Source organism: Geotrypetes seraphini, chromosome 1 (genome assembly GCF_902459505.1).
Source record: "Geotrypetes seraphini chromosome 1, aGeoSer1.1, whole genome shotgun sequence".
NCBI classification, from domain to species: Eukaryota; Metazoa; Chordata; class Amphibia; order Gymnophiona; family Dermophiidae; genus Geotrypetes; species Geotrypetes seraphini.
In genome coordinates this window covers 298,290,365-298,317,000 of record NC_047084.1, presented here as the reverse complement: position 1 = coordinate 298,317,000, position 26,636 = coordinate 298,290,365, and the positions used below count along the sequence as shown (strand labels likewise).

The 26,636-nt window shown below is 44.8% G+C and overlaps 1 protein-coding gene across 1 annotated transcript in view; it reads left to right on the top strand.

Moving 5' to 3' along the window:
- The first annotated feature begins 702 nt into the window (after window positions 1-702).
- LOC117364686 (RING finger protein 145-like) overlaps window positions 703-26,636 on the top strand; it is a 42,540-nt gene continuing 16,606 nt past the window's right edge. Inside the window, exons 1-4 of the mRNA XM_033954162.1 lie at window positions 703-1,221; window positions 12,766-12,874; window positions 15,321-15,412; window positions 19,309-19,544. Of these exons, the coding sequence (XP_033810053.1) occupies window positions 1,056-1,221; window positions 12,766-12,874; window positions 15,321-15,412; window positions 19,309-19,544 (603 nt within the window). The 5' untranslated portion in view covers window positions 703-1,055. The remainder of the gene's footprint in view (window positions 1,222-12,765; window positions 12,875-15,320; window positions 15,413-19,308; window positions 19,545-26,636) is intronic.

Here is a 26,636-nt window from a genome sequence, read left to right as displayed (position 1 = left end):
TTATCAAGGGTCATTCTTCCTCTTGCCCTACCCCACGGTTTTTATATGTCTCTCGCTTCCTTTCTGTCCCTGGGCAGGAGCTTCCGCTCCTTTACGTTCTCATCGGCCATTATAGCACGATGGGCTGTTTTGATGATCACTGTGATAAGTATATGATAAGTCCCTGAGGCTGCGTATAACTGTTCTGTCAGTTTCTGCCGGGTCCCATACTCATAAGAGAATAGCACATCAGAGGTAGCGGGACAACCCCCTCCCCTCCTCTACAGAGAAGGAAGAAGCACGTCAGCGCTAGGGCACACCGCATACTGAAAGCATCAGCGGCAGTGCCAATTTTTTTTTTGATGATCCTTTTTTTTTTTTTTTTTTTACCATGGATGGATCCTCCAATGTCTGGAAGCAGCCAGCGAGTTTAGTCCATTATTGACTCTAACAGACTAGTTTAACAATACTGGGTCAGTACATCAGATTCCAAAAAAAGGCTACATTTTCCCCACAGCAAAGCCTGCCGGAACATAGGAAGGAAAGTACCCGGACGTAGTGACGTCATTACGCAAGACAGCTGCTGTTATCCAAGTGAAAAGCACCCGCCGTCAAACACAGACGAGCCATCACCTCAGCTACGCAACACTTTTTTTTTTTCTTGCGTCTGACGTAAGAGGAACGCCAGCAGCTTGGGAGGAGTGATATGGCACGTGATACAGTGAAAGTGAAAGTGGAGAGGCGGAACGCGGGCGTGGCGTACAGCTAAAAAGAGCGTCCCCCGGAAAAAATTTGCAGAGCGTGGATTGCACGCTTAGGGCTGTTACTCCTACCTCGGTGGGGGTTGCACAGGAGTTGTCCGCTCCACCGGCGGCGGCTGTGACGTTAAGAGCGAGTGGCAGTGGGTGCTGCGCGCGCTCCCATCTCGCGGGGCCTGGGTGCCTCCTGCTGGCATGAAGGCCTTGGCGATTATACAGGGTCATAGGCGGTGGCTGTTCCCGCCTCGCGCAGCCAGCTTACGGATAGGATAAGAGGCAGAGAAAGTCTCTTCCCCCTACCCCCGTTAAGGCTGAACCATGTCCCGCTTAGAGGACGTGGCCAATGTGGCGCTGCGGGTACCCAGTATTGTTCTGCTTGACCTCTTGTACAGATGGGATGTGGCGGGTTTCACTGAATTATTACGACCCAAATACGAGGATTCCGTATTCAAGTCCAGATATGTGTGGATCGTCTATTATCTAGGTGAGAGGCAGGTGCACCTTTCATGTGACGTGTCTAAAAACGTGTCTAAAAACTTTGTTAGCTACGAGGGGTGTTCAATAATTTGTCTACCTCAGTAGGAGAGAAAAGAGTTTTCAAAAAAATTTTGTTTTATTTTTCAGTATAGTTTCCTGATAGCTCTATACACTTTATCCACTTTCCCTGCAATAACTTTAACGCCTTTGAAAAGAATTCTTCTGTTTTGACCTTCATACCAGGACCTCACAGCTTTCTTACATAGTAACATAGTAGATGACAGCAGATAAAGACCCGAATGGTCCATCCAGTCTGCCCAACCTGATTCAATTTAAATTTTTTAATTTTTTTTCTTAGCTATTTCTGGGCAAGAATCCAAAGCTCTACCCGGTACTGTGCTTGGATTCCAACTGCCGAAATCTCTGTTAAAACCTACTCCAGCCCATCTACACCCTCCCAGCCACTGAAGCCCTCCCCAGCCCATCCCCCACCAAACGGCCATACACAAACACAGACCGTGCAAGTCTGCCCAGTACTGGCCTTAGTTCAATATTTAATATTATTTTCTGATTCTAGATCCTCTGTGTTCATCCCACTCTTCTTTGAACTCAGTCACAGTTTTACTCTCCACCACCTCTCTCGGGAACACATTCCAGGCATCCACCACCCTCTCCATAAAGTAGAACTTCCTAACATTGCCTCTGAATCTACCACCCCTCAACCTCAAATTATGTCCTCTGGTTTTACCATTTTTCTTTCTCTGGAAAAGATTTTGTTCTACGTTAATACCCTTCAAGTATTTGAATGTCTGAATCATATCTCCCCTGTCCATCCTTTCCTCCAGGGTATACATATTCAGGGCTTCCAGTCTCTCCTCATACGTCTTCTGGCGCAAGCCTCCTATCATTTTCGTCGCCCTCCTCTGGACCGCTTCAAGTCTTCTTATGTCCTTCTCCAGATACAGTCTCCAAAACTGAACACAATACTCCAAGTGGGGCCTTACCAATGACTTGTATGTCTTCATCACTTGAAAACCATTGTCCATGGAGAGATTTCTTCAAAACTAGGAACAGGAAATCCAAGGGAGCCAGGTCAGGACTGTAGGGTGGATGGTTTAGGTGCTGAAACCCACATTCTCAGATGGGCAGCCTATGATTGTCATGACATGTGCACCAGTGTATTGTTGTGATGAAGCAGCACGCCTGCTTTGGGTTTTCTTCATCTTTTCTCCTTGATTGACTCCCGCAAATCAATTATTGTGTTGGCATAGCTCTCCCCGGTTATGGTTTTGTGTGGCATGAACTCCAGGAGCAAAAGTCCATCATCCCAGAAGACAGTTGCCATGACTTTGCCTGCAGATTTTTTGTCTTCAACGTTTTTGGGTGGGGGATGATTTGTATTTCCATTACATTAACTCCATTTTGGACTCAGGATCTCTGTGATAGACCCAAGTCTTATTTCCAGTCACCAAATGATGAAAAAAATTAACTTGGTGTTCATGGAGCATCTCCAACTTCTCCTGACATCACTGGAGCCTCGTGGTCTCCTGACATGGTATCAGCATTCTTGGAACCCATCTTTACTAACCTTGGACATGCCCAACTTTTCATGAATTATTTTCCAAACTGTACTTGCCAAGATGCCCATTTCTTCAGCTATTCAGGAAACCTTAATTCATCTGTCTGACAAAATTAAAACCTCAACTTTCTTGCCCATTTCTGTCCAGGTCATCTTCAGTGGATCCTTTACCCCACTTAAACTGCTTGCTCCAAAATTTTACTTTTTAGGATGATGGGGCAGACTCATCATAAACTGCTGTCATTCAATCATGGATCTCCTTTGGCTTTTTCTCTTCTTTTGTGAGACATTTTATCACTGAATGGTGCTCCAAATCTAGCAGTTTCTTACTTGATTTGCACAAGGACTCTCCTGACATCCTGTGTCTTAGAATGTTAAACTTGCACTGAGCCACAACTGTGTATGAGTAATTTTCAGACAAAGCGCTTGCTACTTTCTTTCATACTCGGGTAGATAAATTATTGATCGTTCCTCGTATGGGTTTTTTTTTTTGTGTGTTCTGTTTCTTTTAACATTTTTTAATATGTAAACTGCTTTGAAGCCTTGTACAGGCCATTGGGGTGCTATATCAATCAATAAATAAGTGATTTAAATTATTAATATAACTATTATGTTCACTGCAGAATCAGGGCTATGTTGAGTTGTTAATGTTTTACAATGGGTGTTTTACTAGCTGCCTTTATTCATAAGAACATAAGACTAGCCATACTGGGTCAGTATCCTGTTTCCACAGTGGCCAATCCAGGTCAAAAGTATCTGGCAAAAACACAAATAGTAGCAGCATTTCATGCCACCGATCCCAGGGCAAGCAGTGACTTTCCCTATGACTGTCTCAATAGCAGACTAAGGACTTTTTGTCCAGGAATTTCTCCAATTCTTTTTTAAAACCAGCTACATTATCCGTTGTTACCACATCCTCTGGCAATGTGTTCCAGAGCTTAACTATTTTTTTGAGTGAAAAAATATTTCCTCTTATTGGTTTAAAAAATATTTCCCTGGAACTTCGAGTGTCCCCTAGTCTTTATAATTTTTGATGGAGTGAAAAAAAATCGATTCACTTGTGCATATTTTACACTACTCAGGATTTGTTAGACTTCAATCATATCTCCCCTCAGCCATCTCTTTTCCAGGCTGGAGAGCCCTAACCTCTTTAGTCCTTCTTATGAGAGGAGTTCCATCCCCTTTATCATTTTGGTTGCTCTGAGCCTTGCCTAATTCCGCTATATCTTTTTTTGATATACAGAGATCAGAATTGAATGCAATATTCATGGTGAGGTCACACTAGTAGCATGACAGATTTTCTCCTAATCAATACCATAGTGCACTCCAACTTAACATCCAAACATTGCTTCTCCAAAACACAAGGAATACAAACATCCCTAAGTTTCAGACGAACTCTGAAAGTAGCAGAAACCCATCTCCCATACCCAGGTCAGTGGTTTTTGCCACATTAATTAATAAACCACTCTCCACCAACTACTCTTGATCTTCAACCATAAATGCATTCAAATCATAGATAATAGCATCCCTATCCCTAATATCTGAATGTCATCAGCATAAGTAAAAATCAGCTATCCATACTCCTAATAATACCAGCCAAGGAGACAAGTAAGCATTAAATAACAAAGGTGACAAAGGGAAGCCTTGTAGCACATCCCATTCCCAAATGTGTACCTGAGAAATAGCATACACCCAAAAAAGACTGGTCCTGCAAAAAGGAACTCAACCATTGAGGTACCTTCCCATGAATACCTAGGCTGCACAAGAACCCAACAAAGTGAAAGGCTTAGCTAAATCAAAAAACCGAAGATAATTTACTGATGGCAGCAACACAGGAACATTCTTATCTAAATAATAATAATCTCCATCTCAATCCATTCCATTTCCCGATCTAAAATCACCTTGATACTTATCCAACAAAAATCATCTTATAAGTACTCAGATAGTTGGAATGCTACTTTGTTCTCTAAAATTCTTCAAAATAAAGCAAGCCACCCCCCCCTCCTACAGCACAGATATCATTGCCATTATGTATTTATTTTTTTTAAAAATGTATAGCCCCCCCTTAAAATCTAAAATCAACATAAAACTTATTACACTAAATAAAACAGATACAAACACACATTCTGTATCCAATTTCCTGCATCATAAGTATCCTCGTCCATTAAAAAAAAGACTTCTACAAATAAAGCAGTCTTTAAAATCTTTTTAAATTGCTTCATATTATTCATCATCCATAATTGTCCAGCTAAGTTGTTCCACAATTTAGTCCTGCAACTGAAATAGCTCTAGCTCTGGTATCTGCATATTTAGTCTATTCGTTAATAAACGCTTCATCATTTGGACGATAACGTCATAACTTGAGACAAATACCATGGTATTCCATGATGGACCATCTGATATGTCAACATCAACACCTTAAATACAATTCTAATTTTAAAGGGAAGCCAAAGCAGTTGCTTCAAAAGATAAGAAACAAGCTCAAATTTACTCATACTGCATCATTTTGTATCACTTGCGGTGCCTTACATCCAGAAAGTACCATCCCTAAATATAAAGCATTACAGTAGTTGCAGGACTAAATTGTGGAACAACTTAGCTGGACAATTTTCCCTCATAGCAACGTGTCATGCAACCCGTGCACGTAAAATTGTCCCAACATTCTGTAGTGAGCACCGATCCTTCAAAAAACTGAGACAGGAATAATATTCTATTCCATTTGGTTTATCAGTGTCTGATAAGAGAACATAGGGTCTGTCGGCTAGTTATGACTTTAACATTTAGCTATTGTTGACAGAACTAATTACCTAAAGTTATTGGGCTCTCTGTCCTTTTTTTTTTTTTGTTCCTCATCCTGAAAATCCCCAACGTGTCAGAGTTAAGCTCAGGGCACAGGAAGTAGAACACATTCCTTGTGAATACCATCTACCACAAGTATGCTGGATGTCATTGATAATTTCTTGTCACATGATCTATAGTGAGCCCTCCAAACCCATCACAAAACCTACTGTACCTACAGTAAATAAAGATTGATATCTGCAGTCATAAGGGCTATTGTGGTGTACTGGTGGATGCAGTAAGTTTTGGGTGGTTTTTTGAGGGCTCACCATACAATATAAGGTTATAATGACATGTATCAGGGAGTTTTTTTTAATGTGACATTCATTGTAGTACCCTCTCTGCTGTGCTCAGCTGTCTGTGGCCAGTTTGCTAATAATGTTGGCTACTTGGATTATAGAGCTGCACAGGAACAGGGCTGATGGAAATCTCATGGAATCTGTGGGGTTCGTCCTGGGTCTTTGAGGATCCTGGGAATCCTGCAGAGATGGAGACTCCTTTGGGTGTTACCTCACTCGTCTAAGCAGTGCCTCCTCCTTCCTGCCGCACTTGCTTCTTCACAAAGCAGCGAGCAGCGTTTCCTGCATGCTGCCCGTGGCTGACCCGGAAGTCTTCCCTTTGACGTCAGAATGAAGGCTGCCGGGTCAACCACGTGCAGTGCATAAGAGTCACTGCCTGCAGCTTTGTGAAGAAGCAAGTGTGGCTGGAAGGCAGGAAGAAGGAAGCCTTCTTGGACGGCTCTGGTACATCCCCTTGGGAGGGGGTAATGAACTTGGGACACAGAAGGGAGGGAGCTAACATGCATGTTTGGACAAGGGAGATAGGGGGCATGGACTTAGGTCAAAGGAGGGAGCACGTTGGAACATGGGAGGAGTACGAACTTGGGGCAAAGGCTGGAGGGAGGGAGGAGGCACGAACTTGGGACATAGGATGGAGGGAGGAAAAGAGATGCTGAAGTGTGGGAGGTAATAGAAAGGCAGAATTGTTAGGCGTGTGTGTGAGTGAGAGGGAAAGAGAGATGGTGCACTTGGGGAAAGGAATAAATAATTGTTGAACAAGGTGGTGGGAGAGGAGTGATGTAGAGATGCACGGGGAAGAGAACGATGAGGAAGAAATATTGGATATGGTGGTGGAGAGGGAAAAGTGGGACAGAATGGAAGGGATGCAAGAGGGAAGAATGTTGGACATGGTGGTGGAGAGATGTGGCATGGTGCTAGAGAGGGGTGATAGAAGGAGAAATGTTGGGCATGGGCTGGTGGGTAGGTGAAAGATGCTGCATATGGTCTGGAGATGAGAGGGCAAGAAATGTAGATATGGCAGTAGAGGGAGTGGGAGAGATGAACCCTGGATACCTCTCTTTTTCCCCAATTCCTTTGCAGCAAGGGAGGGAATGAGAGAAAGAGAGATGGTGGACAGTGAGAAAAAGGGAGATTTGTTGCACAGGGGGGTGGAGGAGAGCGGAAGAAAAGCTGTGCAGGAGTGGGGAGGGAAAAAAGAGAGAATGATCAAGGATAGAAAGGAGTGAGGATGTTGTACAATGGGAGGGAAGAGAGAAATGCTGGACCATGGTAGGAGAAACCAATAGCAACCACTTGAAGAAGAATTTGCAGAAGACAGGAAAGCAGAAAAAAGAAAAACTGGAACCAACTTGATGAAAAAATAAATCTCCAGACAACAAAAGTGAAAAAAGGAATTTATTAACTGACTATTTTAGCTTTGGAAAATGTATATACAGTCATGTGAAAAAATTAAGATACTCCATGAAATATTCAGTTCTTTCTTAAGAAATGTTCACATATCGATATTAAATCTTTTTTTTTTTATTTATCTCTGGAAAAGAAAGTGATATATTTGCAGATAAACAATAAAAAGTTTCATTGATTTATTCATGAAACAAAAGATATCCACAAAAAATGTGTATTCTGAGGAATAAATTAGGACACCACCACATATGCTTCTTCCTGGTCTATTATGTCAAATCCTTTTAAAATATTAAAAGGATTTGACATAATAGACTAGGAAGAAGCATTACTGACATTTTCAGATGTGACACGGACAAGAGGTCATAGCCTGAAACTGTGTGGCAGCAGGTTCAAGACAAATGTCAGGAAGTTCTATTTCACACAGCGAGTGGTGAGTGCTTGGAATGCTCTCCCAGAGGAGCTTGTGGCAGAGACTAGTGTTAAGGGTTTCAAGCGCAAGTTGGATGCACACCTTCTTGCAAATCATATCGGGGGATACGGGAAATCTGGGTCTCCAACAGAGAGCACCTAACTGGGCCTCCGCGTGTGCGGATCGCCGGACTAGATGGACCTAGGTCTGATCCGGTGAAGGCGTTTCTTATGTTCTTATGTTCATATCCTCCCACTTAAAGTGGCTCAAATCACACACAGGTGTATCACATCATGTGCACATGATTAGAACATCGTTACTCAGCATTTTGAAGGAAGTTTACCCTACTTAAACCTCAGACATTTAGTTTGGTTTGTTCATGACTGCTGCAGTGAGAGTGAACACCATGGTGAGATCAAAAGAGCTGTCTGAGGCCTTCAGAAAGAAGATTATAGTAACTTATAAGTCTAGTAAGAGATTTTAAAAGATCTCTAAAGAATTTGACATTAGCCATTCCACAGTCTGGAAAATAGTGTCCAAATGGAGGACTTTCTAAACAACTGCCAACGTGCCCAGGTCTGGCTGTCCAAGTAAGTTTACCCTGAAAGGACACATTTTAATGGATAAGTTTTCTGTCTCTGTCTAAAAGGATGTCTTTTGTTCCTGCCTGTGCTGGAGGTAATCAGATGCAGAATGTTTTGTGTTTACTCTTTCGATGGTTTGGGAAGAGGTCATTTAATCATGTTAATGAAGTTTAGTCTTTAAGACTATACTGGCTCAAACCCCCTGCCATGTACATATCCTGCTCACACCCCCCCTCCCCTCTCTTGTCCATCCCCCTTTTCCTGTGATGGTTACCACTGACCCATGTAACAGATATATATAGGAATGCACACTGATAATAAAACAGGCAAAAATCTCTTTAGAATACTGGCTATCTATCTTTCTTTCTAAGGGGAATTGCCTCCAGATGACAGAGTGTTTTGCAGGGCAGTTTCGGGACCAAGAAACGGATCCTGTTCGTTTCAATTCAGTTTCGGGACCAAGAAACGGATCCTGTTCGTTTCAGACTCCCCCAGAGCAGACCGCAAGATGCTAAAAGAAGTCTCCAAAAACCCTAAAATGTCATCATGGAACCTACAGCAGGCTCTTGCTACTGTTGATGTGAAAGTGCATGCCTCTACAATCAGAAAGAGGTTGAACAAATTTAACTTCCATGGGAGGTGTGCAAGAAGGAAACCTTTGCTCTCTATGAGAAACGTCAAGGCCAGACTGAAGTTTGACAGAGAGAACGTAGACTAACACTAGGACTTCTGGAATAGTGTTCTATGGACAGATGAGTCTAAAATTGAATTATTTGGACACCAGAAAAGAGGAAATGTTTGGCGTACACCAAATACAGCATTCCAGGAAAAGAACCTCATACCAACTGTAGGGTGTCCTAATTATTCCTCAGAATACACATTTTTTGTGGATATCTTTTGTTTCATGAGTACCGTATTTTCTCGCATATAACGCGCGTGTTATACGTGGTTTTTACGTACCGCGCATACCCTTGCGTGTTATATGCGTGAGCGCGTTGTACAAAATTTTTTTTACATAGTTTCACCCCCCAACGTCCGATTCACCCCCCCCCCCGCAGGACCGCTTGCACCCCCACCCCGAAGGACCGCTCGCACGCACCCGAAGGACCGCTCGCACACACTCCCACCCGCACCCCCACCCTGAAGGACCGCTCGCACCCCTACAGCCTCCCGATCCCCCCCCATCATGTAGAAGCTCCTACCGGTGTCCTGCTGCTTCCTCTTGGCGGTCCCGACACCCGACACGATCGGGGCAAGAGGGAGCTCAAGCCCTCTTGCCCCAGCCAACCGCGGCACCCCCGACACGATCGGGGCAAGAGGGAGCTCAAGCCCTCTTGCCCCAGCCAACTGCGGCACCCCCGACACGATCGGGGCAAGAGGGAGCTCAAATCCTCTTGCCCCCCCCCCCCCGACTCCCCGACACGATCGGGGAAAAAGGGAGCCCAAGTCCTCCTGGCCCTGGCGACCCCCCCCCCCCCGCTAGTTGTTCGGGCCAGGAGGGAGCCCAAACCCTCCTGGCCACGGCGACCCCCTACCCCCACCCCGCACTACATTACGGGCAGGAGGGATCCCAGGCCCTCCTGCCCTCGACGCAAACCCCCCTCCCCCCAATGACCGCCCCCCCCCCAAGAACCTCCGACCGCCCCCCAGCCGACCCGCGACCCCCATGGCCGACCCCCACGACACCCCCATCCCCTTCCCGTACCTTTGTGTAGTTGGCCGGACAGACGGGAGTCAAACTCGCCTGTCCGGCAGGCAGCCAACGACGGAATGAGGCCGGATTGGCCCATCCGTCCCAAAGCTCCGCCTACTGGTGGGGCCTAAGGCGCCTGGGCCAATCAGAATAGGCCCGGGAGCCTTAGGTCCCACCTGGGGGTGGGGCCTGAGGCACATGGGCCCAACCCGACCATGTGCCCAAGGCCCCGCCTCCAGGAGGGTCCTAAGGCTCCCGGGCCTATTCTGATTGGCCCAGGCGCCTTAGGCCCCACCAGTAGGCGGAGCTTTGGGACGGATGGGCCAATCCGGCCTCATTCCGTCGTTGGCTGCCTGCCGGACAGGCGGGTTTGGCTCCCGTCTGTCCGGCCAACTACACAAAGGTACGGGGAAGGGGGGTGGGGGGTCGTGGGGGTCGGCCAGGGGGGTCGCGGGTCGGCTGGGGGGGTGGTCGGAGGTTCTTGGAGGGGGCGGTCGTTGGGGGGAGGGGGGTTTGCGTCGAGGGCAGGAGGGCCTGGGATCCCTCCTTCCCGTAATGTAGTGCGGGGTGGGGGTAGGGGGTCGCCGTGACCAGGAGGGTTTGGGCTCCCTCCTGGCCCGAACAACTAGCGGGGGGGGGGGGGGTCGCCAGGGCCAGGAGGACTTGGGCTCCCTCCTGGCCCGATATTGTCGGGGAGTTGGGGAGTCGGCGGGGCAAGAGGGCTTGGGCTCCCTTTTGCCCCGATCGTGTCGGGGAGTCGGGGGGGCAAGAGGGCTTGAGCTCCCTCTTGCCCCGATCGTGTCGGGGGTGCCGCGGTTGGCTGGGACAAGAGGGCTTGAGCTATCTCTTGCCCCGATCGTGTCGGGGGTGCCGCGGTTGGCTGGGGCAGGAGGGCTTGAGCTCCCTCTTGCCCCGATCGTGTCGGGGAGTCTGGACCGCCAAGAGGAAGCAGCAGGACACCAGTAGTAGCTTCTACATGATGGGAGGGTCGGGAGGCTGTGGGGTGCGAGCGGTCCTTCAGGGTGGGGGTGCGGGTGCGGGTGGGAGTGCGTGCGAGCGGTCCTTCGGGGTGGGGGTGCGGGTGCGTGCGAGCGGTCCTGCGGGGGGGTGAATCGGACGTCGGGGGGGGCATCAGGCTTTCAGGGTGGGGACAGGACTTCAAGGGGGAGAGGAGAGTCGGGGCGGGCGAAAGGAGAGTCGGGGTGGCCAGAGGAGAGTCGGGGCGGGCGAAAGGAGAGTCGGGCAGCATGCGCGGTATACGGGTGTGCGCGGTATATAAAAATTTCTGTACATAATTTTGTGTTTTTCGCGCGCTATACCCGTGTGCGCGTTTTACACGGTGCGCGTTATCTACGTGAAAATACGGTAAATCAAGGAAAATTTTTGTCGTTTACTTTCAATTACATCACTTTCTTTTCCAGAGATAAATAAAAAAAAAGATTTCACATCATATTTGTGAACATTTCTTAAGAAATAACTGAATATTTCTTGGGGTGTCCTAATTTTTTTCATATGACTGTAGCAGATGTCTTTGCATTGAAGACCTTCTCCTAAGGTGGCCAGAACTCCCTTCTACTAAGTGTAGCAGTCACTGGCAGCATCCTTGAGCCAATGAGGTGTCAGTATCTGTGGCTTAGGGATGTTGCTGCTGCCTGCCAAGTTTAGTAAAATGGATTTTTGGCCACCTTCCGAGGAACTCTTCAACTGACATATCTTGAGGGTCCTCACTTCGACCTGTTTACAAAGTATGTATTCTTCCCAATTAATATTTTCAAATTAATAGTGTTTTTGCTTATTTGTAAATGGGTCTTTACTATAGTCTTTAATTCAGTAGCATAATTAAATGAAATAAATACTTCCAAAGTTTATGGAGATGGGTGGAGACTGATTCGATTCCAACGGGGACGGGTTTGATTTCTGTCCCTGACAGCTATGTAGCTTGGATATCCCAAAAGCTTGTTTTTGTGCATTTTTCATTTGGACGTCTTTATATTTGAAAATGGCCAAAAAGGACCAAAACATCTAAATAGGTCTTTTTTTTTTTTTTTTAAAGATAGATGTTCTGCTGTTTTGAAAATGAGCATTTTCTCTTCTGGATTTCTGGTTGTCTTTCCCAATACGTTTAAAATCCAATCCAATCCTTGGTTTTATAAACCGATTCATCCCTCTAATAGGACTCGACTCTGTTAATAAAATAATTATAGAACAAGGATAAAGTATTAAATTAAAACTCATCCTATCAAAAATGCCTCTCCACACCTGTAATGGAAAAGATGTGATGATAAGAATATTTTTTTCTTCATGTGCGACAGTGGTCTAGCTACAAGTAGGTCCACCCATTCTTGGCTCAGGCCTATCTCCTCCTCCTCTCAACTCTCATGTGTGTTTTACTTGTTTTTCTCCAATTTTACCTTGTCCTTTTTTTTTTTTTTTTTAGGGCTTGTGATCAGTTATTTAGAATTCAGTTGTTTGGTTTAGCTTAGTCAAGCACTTGATGTACTGCCCTTAGTACAATTGCTTTTTTTTCTGTTTTGTTTAATTTTCTGCTTTCTTATCCCATTATGTTAAAGCTGTATCTTTTTTTGCCACCTGATAGTAGTTTTGTGAGTGTCCTGTAGTCTTGGCTTCCAGCCTGTCAAGATGCCCCCATTTAAACTGTTTCATTTCCTTCAGTCATATGCTGAGTATCTATCTTATGTTTTGGATACCTTCTGGTAAGACTTAACTTTATTTTTTATGATGCAGGTCACACACTGTGTGTGGTGATGCTGATGCTGCCAGTCCGATATTTGGTGAAGATTTATCTATATCTCCTGACCATACTGTTACTTTATGTGGCTCATCAAACCTCCAGGTGAGTTTTGGATGCTGGTCTCATAGGGTTTAATTCATCTAGAGGGTATGCGGACCACCTGTTGGGGGTACGCGGGCTGGCCGTTGCCTGGGATATCTCCCTGCTAGTCCCCCTGCTGAAGCCACTGCCTCAGGAGTGGGCCTTTTCACTGGATTTTATTTGGCTCCTCTGAATGGCATATCCCCAGACCCTGCTTGTTTGACACAGGTTTGCACAGCCTGAGGTTTTCCAGTGCGCAGCCCTCTCTAGTGATGGGGAGTGAAGTTTCAGGACTCTTGGGATCACTTCCTTTATGGCACGTGCCTGTCATTCCAGCCTGCGCAATGCATCCTTTATGGAGGTATATGCCTGTCCTCCGCTGGTGCTGGTTGGTGTGGCTGCAGTGCTGGGCGACCTTTATGATCTAATTCGAGTTCTTAGTACTTGATCTACTGATGCAGAGTCTGAGCGCCGAACTCGTTGGATCTGTCTGTGAATAAGGATGCTGGATTCTTGTTGGTATAAGTCTGGATGACCTCTACTCAGGTGTTCTGAACGCTGCTCTACATTGCTCCCTGTGAACCAGTTTTGCTGGATGTCGGGAGGGGATCATAGTTCTCTTCATTTCTCCTGCAGGTGTCCTCAGGGATACTCAGATTTTTCCTCTAGAGACATTCCCAGGGCTATGTCAACATCTTCCTAGAGACATTCCCAGGGCTATATCCACATTACCACAGTTTCAGTGGCTGCACCTCACAAATAAAGCGTCGATGTCACCTGGGGCAGGTGTGGCTTCATCACTCGTAGGCTGTGTTCTACCGTTTTGTCAGGCGTGTACTTGACTTTCATCGGACACTTGTTAGTCCTCCTTTGCCTGCCTGCCTCTGGCTTGGTTTTTGGGCTCCAGCAAGTCGATGGCAACAGAATCCAGGGTCTGCAATATTCTGCAGCACCTCTTAGGTTTTGGGATAGTGGAATCTGTTCCAGTCCATGAATGGGGGCTTAGGCATATTCTCCTTATGTTTCCTAGTGCCAGAAAGGCTCGGAGAATTGGAGACGTATTCTGGTTCTATAGTCGGTCACCCACTTCTTGCGAATTCAATTTTTCCAAATGAACAATGTAGTAAATGGTGCTAGCTGCTGTCTCCAGGGGAGCTTTTAGTATCCTTAGAACTCCCAGTTTGCAGCTCTTCCCTTTGGCTCGCGATGGCTCCCACACTTTTGTCAAAATGATGGCTCCGTCTTGTTGGATGTATGAAGGCATGGTGGGGACAGTAGTGTCTCTGCTGCAGGCATTGGCAAGTTCATAAAGGAGACGCTTGGTATCCTCCCAGTCCCTGGAATTTCTGGGGCTTCTCTTCGTCTCCAGACAGGGTCATGTATTTCTTCTCAGGGCAAGTAGACAGGACCGTCAACAGATTAGAATTCTTTTGGACTTTCTGGCTCCCTCGGCTTGGTTTTATCTGCAGGTTCTGGGGTCTCTGACAGCTTCCTTGGAAGCGATCCCCTGGGCCAGAACGCCCATCCATGCTCCCTTGACGGGACTCCCTCCTATCTTGGTGATCTCTTCAGAGGCTGCTCTTCTGGACGGAGCCAGCTAGCAGCAGTTGGAGTTGGTGGCTTCAGGGGGTGGCTCTCGGCCAGGGCTGGCTTCTTCAGATTTCAGAGTGGATAACTCTTAGCACGCATGCCAGCCTGTTGGGTTGCGGGCTTATTGTGGGGCAAGTGACTCATGGTCCACAACATTGGTTGACTTATTGTCTGGAGCTTTGGGAAATTCGGATGGCGCTACTCACTCTCCAGCCCCTTCAGAAAGACCAGCGGTGCAAGTTAATTTGATGCCACGGCTCAAAGGAGCTTTAGTGCTCTCTTTCCTAGGACAGAAAGATCGGCAGCGTTTTACTGAGTGGAAGAGCTGCTTCTGTTTTTCTCAGCAGCCCATGGGACTGGAGTCGACAATGTTCAGCAGTCTTCCTCTGCCAACAGTTCTGGTCTCAGGATCATGGTTCTCCCACAGAAGCTGTTCTGTCTGTCTGGGGTTTGCCCCAGAGGGTTTTGTTGGTTTTGGCAGAGTTCTCGAAGGCCAGGCACCTTTTCGGTTGATGAACAACGTGGAAGCTAGGGCTGGATGTCTTGGGGTGGCCCTGGCTGGTTCACAAGTTCCTGTGTGATGTTCCCTCTGTGGTCTCTGGTTGGTCAGGCCATCTGCTGGACAGCGATGCATCCTGGCCTGGTGCCTCTAGTGCTCCGGATTGGCCTCTCTTCCTGCAGGAATCCATATGCTAGTTGAACGATAAAACAAATGTGTAGTCTTGCATGGGGTCTATGTGGGAAAGTAATATATTCAGCTGCTTACTTCTATTAAAGCTGTTAAATGTATTTTGCCTTTACTTTTTGATTTATCCCTGTATATACCATTTTAGCTTTCCTCATGGCAGTCTTCATTTTTTTCTCCCATGTCTTTCAGAGATTATATTCGCCAAGAGTTGGAATCAGAGTACCAAGGGGCTGTATACAGGGATCCTCTAGCACTGAACCGAATTGTGACAGCACTGACTGGTGAGCAGCTTCAAGCTTGTATTCATTCTCCACACTCTTTATTACTCAGAGATTACTGCTAAATTCTCTGGGGAAAGACACATTCTACCTAATTTTATATATAGTGCTCAAAAATGTGCATGTGAATTTGAGTGATTTGGCACTAATAATTAATTATTGGCGCTAATTGGCAGTAATTAAAATATACATGAACATATTTATAGTCTCTGTTCTATAAAGATGTGCAGGTAAAATTTTCCCATGTAGATCTGAAAAGGGGGTATGCCCAAGGGAGGGGCATGGGCAGACCAAGGACGTTTCTAGGATTTGCTTGCAGTGTTACAGAATTTGGTAGATCCATACCTAATTAGGTACGGGGATTTATATCAGGGTTCAGTTGATGTAAATCCTCATATCCAAAATTGGCTGCTAGTGTATAAATGGTGATCAACTTGGAACACTGATTTTATTTATTTATTTTTGGCACCATTTACAGAATGGAGTCCATTGTGTGCTAAAAATTATAGCAGGGTATAAGGATCTGAAATGAAAGAATTGCTGACTGCTTTAATTGGAACTTGTCAATATAGTAGAACCCAGTTAATCGGCACACAAGCAACTGGCAAAAATATTCCCCCCTCCCCCACCGAGACCACCTTTATTGCTACCCTCCACTCCATTGCCCCACCCCCTGAGGCTATCGTCGCTGCTACCCTCCACTCCAACCCCCTCCCCCTATGGCCAGCGGCACTGCTTTCCTTCCTTCACACTCAAGATGATCGACGCTTCTGTCCACCTCCTCCCCTCACTGACCAGCACTGTGCTTACCATACACATACCAGTGCTGAAAGAGCCTGCACTGATGTTCAACACTGGGTTGCGGCATCTGCAAATTTAAGCACTTTATTTGTTGTTCTAATTTCCAGATCATTTACAAATAGAACCAGTCCCAGCACAGATCTCTGTGGCACTCCACTATTTACCCTCCTCCATTGAGAAAAATGGCCATTTATCCCTACCCTCTGTTTTCTATCCAATAACTAATTCCTAATCCACAACTGAACATTGCCTCCTATCCCATAACACTTTAATTTTCTCAGGAGCCTCCCATGATGTAATTTGTCAAATGCTTTCTGAAAATCTAGATACATTACATCAACTGGCTCACCTTAATACAAATGTTTATTCACACCTTCAAAAAAGTCAAGCAGATTGGTGAGGCAAGATCTCCTTTGGCTGAACCCATTCTGACTCTTGTCTCATTAAATCATGTTTGTCTATGTGTTCCACAATTTTATTTTTTATAATTCTTTTCACTATTTTGCCCGGCACTGAAGTCATGCTTACCAGTTTAATTTCTCAGATGCTCCCTGAAACCCTTTTAAATATTAGCATAACATTGGCCACCTTCCATCTTGAGGTACTACAGAAGATTTTAACAACAGGTTACAGATCACTAACAACAGGTCAGCAATTTCATGTTTGAGTTCTTTTAGTACCCTGGGATGTATACCATCCAGTCCAGGTTATTTATAACTTTTTAACTTGTCAGTTTTGCTTACTACATCTTCCAGATTCATTGAGATATCTTTCAGTTCCTCCACATATCACCCTTGAAAACCATTTCCAGTTCAGATAGATGAAGGCGGGCATACATACTTTAGACAATGTAGTATCTGATGGAAAGCTGCTTGAGTTTTCATGACTGCAACAAAAATTTGGTATTGCTAAAACTCAAAGTTATAGGTGGTTACAGTTGAAGCAGGCCGTTCAGGAGGGGTTCCCTGACTGGAAAAATCTTAAAAATCAGTACAGTTTGCCGTTCCTGTGCTTCCAGGCGAATTTCCTGGGTCACCAGGCCACTTAGTGGTATAAATTAATTTCTGGATTTTTGAATAAGAAACCAAAAACTGGTCTTCGTGACATTTGGAGCATTGAGATAAAGCAACAGATTACTACATATCAATTGCCACGAATTTGGACTTGGAGGATGAAATGTACGGTGTCTGCATCTATGAGACAATCATGGTTTTTCTTATTACATAGAGCTTTTTGGACCCCAGTTTGTTTACATAAAGTAGATAGTTCCAAATCTAATAGAGGCTGGCACTGTCATCTCTAACCTGGGACGTTGGACCATTTGTTATACTATTGTCCCTTGATACTGAAATTTTGGAGATCTATTTGGGATCAAGTTAATAATTTATTGGAGAATCCAGTGGCATTGTCATATGATACCATTTCATTTGGTACATTTATGAGAGCGAAGAGTCAACTATCTGTGAGAAGTAACAAACTTCTCTTTATAATGACAGGGGTTGCCATACAGCTTATTTAAAAAAATTGGGATAGACTAAATTACACATTCTGGTGGGAATCCCTTTGTTATATTTTTAAAATGGAGCGGTTTATGGCCATTCAGCAGGGAAATTACAAGAAATTTATAGATGTTTGGGAACCGTTAACTAAATACTGTAAGGATTGATCTCTTTAGATGTCCCTTTAAACATACACATCCGGGGGGGGGGGTCTTAAAGGTATTTATTTATTGTTTAATAGGTGGAAGGGTGGGGGGAAATAATTTTCCTTTTTATAAATTATTGTAAGTTTAATGTGCCTTAATTCTAATATTATATTTAAGTGTATTAATTATTGTGCACTTCTGTAGTTTAAAAATTGAATAAAGAATTTTTTAAAAAAAATAACATTCTTATGAACCAAACTTATTATTTTCACAGCTTGCATTCTAGTTTCCATGCTTTGGCCAAAACATAAATCTTAGTGCGACCCGGGTAGGTGTAATCGAGTCCAAACTTTGCTCTGGTGCAAATATAAACAGACACCCAATTTTGGATATTTTTGGCATGAATTTCTTGGTTTATATTCGAGCATATACGATATATTGCTCTGTCACTTCAGTTATATACTATATTTGGGAATACAGGTACTCTGGATTTTTTTTTTTTTCAGTTCAAAGATTTTATTGATTTTAACATACAAAAAGTACAACAAATGTTAACAAGGCAAGATACAGACAAGTTGTAGAAAGGCAAGGAATCATAAAATAGTATCTATATAATACAACAAACTGATTTATGCCTATCTGGAAGGAGAGTATCAGGACAAACTACAGCCTCAGTCTTATATAGTATCCAAAGCACAGAGAGACACCGGAGCTATACACCTATAGGAATGCGAGAGATGAGCCATGATATGAAGTATACGTTCTGCTGTGGATATCTATATCCTAGCATAATAACTGAATGACATCAGTCTGAATTGCAATAAGAGTTGACCGGACTCCAGATTTTGATATAGGAACTAAGGGAATACTCTGGATTGAGGAGAAAGGCCTTTTAAAATCATCATTCAATAAGTGTTCCTCTGTGCCATTAGAAACCTTAATGGGCTTATGGCTCTAATTTTACCAACATGATCTGATTTAGTCAGAAAAACTAGTTAGGGCTATTGGGAAGGATTTAGGGTAGGATATAGTGAAGGATTTAGGAAGCAATTGGCGAAAAGCTAACTGCGCACAGCCTGGCAGATGTAATGGGACAAATGTGCTCCTTATTTTTAGTTTCTATGGACTTTCAGTTACTCCTTTTTGGGTGGGTAAGGAAGGCTGTTTGTTCACTGAGGGCTCTTGAGATGCTGGCTTGCAGAGGTTGGGTGTTTGCTGAATGCAGCTGTCGAGGGGTGTGAGATAGAAGAGAAAAATGTACTGTAGGAATCATAAAAATAAATCCTGTGAATTAAGGCTATTATTTTAAAGGGGTTTGCCAAACAAAAACATATTCCTTTTGACAAGTGTTTGCACAGTTTCCTGCTCTGTTCTTGAAGTGTACCTGTATATTAATGACATTTCTCTTATGCTGTTTCATCCTTTCTTCTCTCTTCCCCCATTCCACCTACAGGTCAAGTGATTGTGAGCACGCTATGTTCCTTACTGATGAAAACCAAGCAGGTGTGGCTCTTCTCTGCACCACTGCTCCCCCTCCTAGCTCGACTCGGTGGTTTCCCGCTTCACTTGCTGCCAATAGTCAACACTTTTGCCACTGTCTTCACCACCCTGGAAGTACTATATGTTGTGGTGACCAACTTGTTTGTTCCACTTAACCTCGCTAAGAGTGCCTGCAGGGAGATGATACAGGTTGGTAATCCTCTCTGTGGACACATTACATTGTATAAATGCCTTCAGGTCAATAAGTTTCATGTTTCGTCTCAAATTCCCCTCACCCTGCCCTTCTCTTTCCTATAGGCTAAGAGACAGCAGCTTAGAGCTTCTGCTTTTCATCATTGCAAACTTGGCTTCGGGTAGATGTTCTACTTTTATCTGATAATTTGTACTGTTGATGTCTATCCACATCTTAAAACGGATTACCAAAACGAGATGGAATGTGTGTTTAGAGATTTATCCTTGCATCCTAGTATTAAAATGGCATGAAATGCTGCAGGTCTAAATTGAGTTGCACTGACAAAGCAGTGTGTGAGCTCTTCTAATGAGCCATCTGAAATATTGGTAGAGTGTGTGAGGTTCCAGTGCTGAAGTACCAGAAGCTGTTTGAGATTGCTACTGCAATTTATTCTGCTGTGCATGGGAATGAGACTAGCACAGCAGCTGCAGAATGGCATCGCTGCCCTAGAAATTATTCTTGTTGGCAGGCTGTGTTCTGATATACGTACTTCATATTTGTGCTCGGCAAACTCATTTAGTGCACTAGATTTTGGCAGGGGCTGTGATATAATTTTGAAGCTGTTTTCGGTAACTTTTATGTCCCCCTGGTTTATTGGTAGCTGTAAAATAGAGGCTTTTAGATGGAAGGTTTTTAATGGAACTGGGGTCTTTTTGTCTAGACAAAAAGAGAAAACCCTTACAAACCAAAGCAAAAAAAATCAGGCGAGGACCAATACAATTACTAACTCTGGTTAAAAAGAAGTTTTATTAGTCAAACTTAGTTCAGATCTGCATTTTGGTACGGGAGTGCCAGCCTCAGGAGTCAGCACATCACACTAGATGGGTATGGATACTAGTGTTTCTCCCCCCACCTCCCCCAACATTGCTGTTTGCTACACTTTTTTGAAACCTGCAATTCAGTTTCAGCATACATTATTGTACTCAGTTGTTTTTTGCATTACCAAGGAGACTGACATCTTATAAATTATCTTATACACTGGTACCCGCCAGGTCTGATGTGCTGATTCCTAAGTCAGATGCCTCCATGCCAAAACATAGATCTGTGTCAAGTCCAACTAATAAAACTGCTTTTTAACTTTGAGCTGGAACTACATTGGTCCTCCCCTGCTTTCTTTTTTTGCTTTGTGATTGGTGTCATGTATTCTTAAGCGTTTTTTCTCAGTTTTTGGTCCTTTCATTCATTGGTAACAGAAAGCCTTCAACATAGCATTCTACCTAATTTGTGGAAAGCGGCAAACATTAGACCGATCATTAATGATCATAAAATCAGCCCAGATGATAAATCAAACTACAGGCCCATTGCCAATATTCCATTCTTAGCAAAATTAACAGAAAAAATTGTATTCAGTCAAATCTCAGAATTTATAGAAAAAACAAATATTCTGCACTCAAACTGGACAGGCTTTAGACAACATCACTCGACGGAGCATTCATTAATAGGTATGTCAATGGTTATACACTATCATCTGGATCATCACAACTCTGTTCTTTTAATATCTCTCAATCTTTCTTCAGCATTTGACACCGTGGATCATGATCTTCTTCTCGGACGACTCTAAGCAATAGGCATCAGCAATAGGCATCACCAATCAGGTTCTGGCCTGGTTTCGCTCATATTTTAACAATCGTTCTTCAACAGTTTCATTTAATAATACTATTTCAGAAAAGCTCACCACTAATTTTGGAATTCCCCAAGGATCTATTCTTTCACCCCTCCTGTTTAATATCTTTCTTGCTCTCTTGATGACCCTCTGCCAGTCTATAGGATTCAATTCGTTTGCCTATGCAGACAACATCCAGCTTCTTCATCCTCTTGATCCTGAGGACCCCGCAGAAATTCAATCCATCAGTGAGAAACTCAGTCAAATTCACCACTGGCTTGATATAAATCGGTTGGCGCTTAACATCAATAAAACTAACGTAATACTCTTTCCTTGGAAAGAAGGACTTAAACTTCACACTCCCATTACTTTAGTAGGTATCACTCTCCAAGCAGTTACTTCCATCAAGATACTGGGGGTCTTTTTCTGTCAGAAACTTTCTTTTCATGAACATATTAGCAGTGTAGTCAAATCTACATTTTTTAGACTTCGACAGATCCATTCAGTATCAAATTGGTTAGAACCCAAATCTCTTAATATACTAATTCATTCATTGGTCATTTCTAGAATTGACTACTGTAATGCCTTGTTCACAGGAATTTCCCTTAAAGAAATTAGACGCTTACAACTTATTCAGAATGCTTCGATTAAACTCATATGGAAAGCAAAGAAATCTCATTGGCTCCTCAATAAATCTCATTGGCTCCCGGTAGCATATCAAATAACTTACAAGATATGCCTACTAAGCCTTAAATCAATACTTTATAAAACTCCTGCCTTTATTGACCGAGTCTTAATACCCTATGCCCCTGCCCGGTCACTTAGATCTAACAGCCAACATTTGTTGGCTGTTCCCTCTCTCAAATCCATTAATACTCGGAGGCAGTACATTTTTTCAGTCATCGCTCCGCAACTGTGGAACTCCCTCTCAATACACATAAGGGAAGAATATCTTATTGATAGGTTTAAAAGCAAGTTAAAATGATTTCTTTTTAAAGATACTTTTGACTGCTAGTTTTTTAAGAGTCAGATCACACTTTTGTTATATCCATACTCATCTCATTTACTATCATATATTGTATTTCTTCCCCCACTTCCCTTTCGGTTCTGTTTTTGTTTTGTGATTTTTCTGTTAATACTGTCTCCCCAAATTTGGTGATGTATTATTTTTTAGATTTGTTCATCGCTTTGTATTACGATTAAGCAATTCATCAAATTTTAAATAAAACTTGAAACTTTTGTGCCATCTCCGGTGCCCAGTATAGGTTTGTGATATGGACTTCAGGAAAAAAAGTTGATTGGCACTTTAGAAAAGAAAGTTAACCCTGAATAGTATATATTGAAGAATTAAGGCCAGTACTGGGCAGACTTGCACGGTCTGTGTCTGTGGCCATTCAGTTGAGGATGGATTGGAATGGTTTAGGAGGGCTGGAGTGAGCTTTGACGGAGACTCCAGTAGATTCACAGTACCAGGCAGAGCTCTGGGTGTCTGGCCCAGAAATATCTAAGAAAAAGAACAATTTAAATTAAATCATTAAATTTTAGAGAGAGTTTGTTTGGGCAGACTGGATGGACCATTTGGGTCTTTATCTGCCGTCATTTACTATGTTACTATGCTAGTTTCCTGGACACCATGAAATCTAAATAGTTTCTTAAAGGAGTTGATTAGGAATGAAAAAGCCATTCTTGGCCCTGGAGAATGACAGTTTTAATCCCTAGCAACAGATAGCTGCTAATTCCTCAGCAAACCCAGGGGGCAAAACAACAATCTAATCTAATCTTTGGTTTATATACCGGATTATCTCCCAGTGGAGCTCGACTTGGTTCACATATAATTAAGACTAGAGTACATAGCAGAAAACATAGGAGAAGGAAGAACTAATTAAAAACTAAAGTACATAAGAAAAGCATAAAAAAAATAACTATAATATTATCATTTCATTGAGGCTGTAGTTAAACCATTTAAAAATTGCAAGAACAACAAAGTTTTCAGGCTCCTCCATTTAGGCACCCTGGTAATGTGGGGTGAGAGACTATTCTATATGAATTACTTGGTGATCTTATTGAATACTAATGTACATTTCAATTCCCAACATATGTTCTTGTACAATAAACTCTGGAATCTTCACCAGCGGGTTTGTGTATCCTCTCTAGCTCTGAGCTGCAGGCCTCCAAAACAAACCTTTAGCCCCTCCCTAGGTATATACATCCTATCACGTGCCTTAGAATTCCAGTCTGTTCCTGCAGTTCTGACTGCTGGTTTATCTTTTCTGATCATGCTTCATTTTACATTTCTAGTTCTTTTATTTTGTCATTTGGCGTGGGTTGCCCTTGTGCTGTGCACTCACCCTTCGGGGACATCCTTTGGCGAGAGATCGCAAACTTTAGTATTTACTCTGTCTGCTTCTGAGGGGGGTACTGTTAATAGACCTGCAGTAAACCTCTCAGACAACCTGCAGGTCAGATTGGGTTTTCATGCACCAAAATCAATACACAAAATAATGAACAACTGAACCAACATGAGGTAGCGCTTGCGTAAAATTATAGCAGTGATGTGGGAAACATTCCATAACGTAAGGTAACCACTGGAGGCAGTGCAGCTTGTGCGTGTGTCCTGTGCTGGAGGAGGTGAAAGCCGAAGGCAGTTGCAGTCGCAACCACTGGACACTTAAGGCAGTGGCGTACCAAGGGGGGGGGCGTGGGGGGCGGTCCGCCCCGGGTGCCAAGCCCTGAGGGGGTGCTCCTGGTCCGGTCCGGTTCCCCCCCCCCCTGCGCCGGGTGTCGCGTCTGGAAACAGCCTGCAGCAAGATCGCGATGCCAGCGATCTTTGCTTGCTTCGGCTGTTTCCTCCACCATGGTCCCGCCCCTCCTCTGACGTCAGAGGAGGGGGCAGGACCGTGGCGGAGGAAACAGCCGAAGCAAGCAAAGATCGCTGGCATCGCGCGATCTTGCTGCAGGCTGTTTCCCCAGGGAAATGAAGCGGGGAGGCCGGGGGAATAAGCAGTGCTTCGTGGTGGTGGTGGCGGTGGGGCCGAGCGGTCCTTCGAGGTAGTGGGGGGGGGGGCAGCAGGCCTTCAGAGTGGGGCGGGCAGGCAGACCTTGTAGAGGGGGGGGAGACAGGCCTTCAGGGGGACAGGCCTTCATGGAGAACAGGCAGGCAAGCCTTCAAAGGGGGGACAAGCCTTCGGGGGGGTGCGGGCCATCGGGGGGGACAGGCCTTCAAGGGGGACAGGCAGGCCTTCGGGGGGGGGTGACAGGCCGTCGGGGGGGGGTGCAGGCCTTAGGGGGGGACAGGTCTTTCAGGGAGGGCACAGGCCTTCAAGGGGGGGACAGGCAGGCAGGCCTTCAAGGGGGGGAAAGGCCTTTGGGGGGTGCAAGCCTTCGGGGGGGACAGGCCTTCAAGGGGGACAGGAAGGCTTTCGGGGGGGGGCAGGCCTTAGGGGGGGGCACAGGCCTTCCAGGGAGGGCACAGGCCTTCAAGGGGGGGACAGGCAGGCAGGCCTTCGAGGGGGGTGTAGGCCTTCGGGGGGGGGGGGGTGCAGGCCTTCCAGGGAGGCCACAGGCCTTCAAGGGGGGACAGGCCTTCAAGGGGGGGGACAGGCAGGCAGGGGGGTGTAGGCCTTCGAGGGGGGTATAGGCCTTCGGGGGGGTGCAGGCCTTCGGGGGGGGTGCAGGCCTTCAAGGGGAACAGGCAGGCAGGCCTTCAAGGGGAGGGGGACAGGCCTTCAGGGGGGGCAGGCCTTCAAGGGGAGCAGGCAGGCAAGCCTTCAAGGGGGGGACAGGCCTTCAGGGGTGGGATGCAGACCTTTAAGGGGGGGACAGGCCTTCAGGGGAGGGGGGGCCCTGGTGTAGAAGTACACGGAGGGAAGGGGGAGGGGCTCAAAGAGACGTGCATATGCCGGACTTTGGGTGGGAAGAAATAATGGGTCTGAAAATAGAGGAGAGAGAGAGAGAGAGATGATGGACATGGGTTTTAGGGAGGGAAGGAACAGAAAGGGAGAGAAGTTGGACACAAGGGATGGTGTGGGGGGGGATAGAGATACTGGTTAGGAGGGTAGTTGGGAAAAGAAAGGGAGAGATGATGGACCCTGGGGTGGTGGGGAAAGAGGGAGAGCTGCTGGATGAAAGGGTAGTTAAGAAAAGGTGGATCTGTGGAGAGAGACAAAAAAAGGAAAGATGCCAGACATCCGGGGGAGGGAAGGGAAACGGAAGGGGAGGACAAAGATGGCAGATGGATGGTTAGCACGTAGAAAGAAGAAAGAAGGAGACCCTGGCAAGTAAGTTATCAGAAGACAACCAGAGCCTTGGACCAACAAGATTTGAAAAATAACCAGACAACAAAAAGGTAGAAAAACTAATTTTATTTTCTGTTTTGTGATTACAATATGTCAGATTTGAAATGTGTATCCTGCCAGAGCTGGTGTTAGACCGCAAACATGAGCTAGGATTTAACAGAGAGAGGAAAAGTCCTTTTTGTTTCTTTATTTTATTTACACCACAGCACCAGTATGGTTAGGAGAAGCCAAAGGGGGGTGAAAAAGCTATAAAATAAACCCACCAGGATGTTTGAAAAAAACACCCAATTGGGCAGGAAAATCGAATCGATAAACCAATTCAATAGGCTGAATCGAATCGAAATTTTTTTTCCTGAATCTGTCAGCACTAGTTTGCGCTACTGTCTTAGACTTTAAGACCTGGGATTGGGGAGAGATGGCATCCTCAGTAATTTATAATGCAAGTGAAATGAGGATTTGGTCAGATTTTTGAAGGGTCTGCACTCTGCAGAAGAAAAATATTGTATAGGCCGGGGACATGAGACAGCAGTAAATGGGAACTTCCTTCTATTTTTGTGAATGGAAAGGCTGAGGATGTCAGAGAGTTCAGTTAAAATATGTGCTTTATAAGAAAATATAATAATGTGTTTTATAAAGTTTATAGCATTGTTGGCCTACTCGGTGAGGTGTTCCTAGTGGTGGTGGCGGCAGCGTGTCAATGTGTTGAGAGGAAGAGGTGATCTGGGAAATTCTGCTGAGCAAACTCCGGGCCCATTTCCACCCCCCAGTTAGTCCACTCCACTCAACTGGTTCACACACTGAGTGGGTCTTTGGGTGTTGTTTTGGGATCTCTTCCAGTGGTTTGTCAGTATCTCCTTCTGGTCCAAGGAAGGAAACTTTGTTAACCTTAGCACTGACCTACAGAATATGTTTGTAACAGCGCTGCTTGTGTGGCATTAGTCTATGTAGTGATCGAAAGAAAAAACCAGACCTTTGCACATTTTTGCACTATATGGTGGGTGTATGAGGAGATTCATATTTCCTGCACAGCTAAGTCCGTGTGAAGTTACCTTGTGCTGTATTTGACATCTAGCAAAGTCTCTGTTGGAAGGAAAGATCTCAGCTTAAAAATGAAGTGGCCAGAAGTTATGGTAAAAGCAGATAGCGTAGCT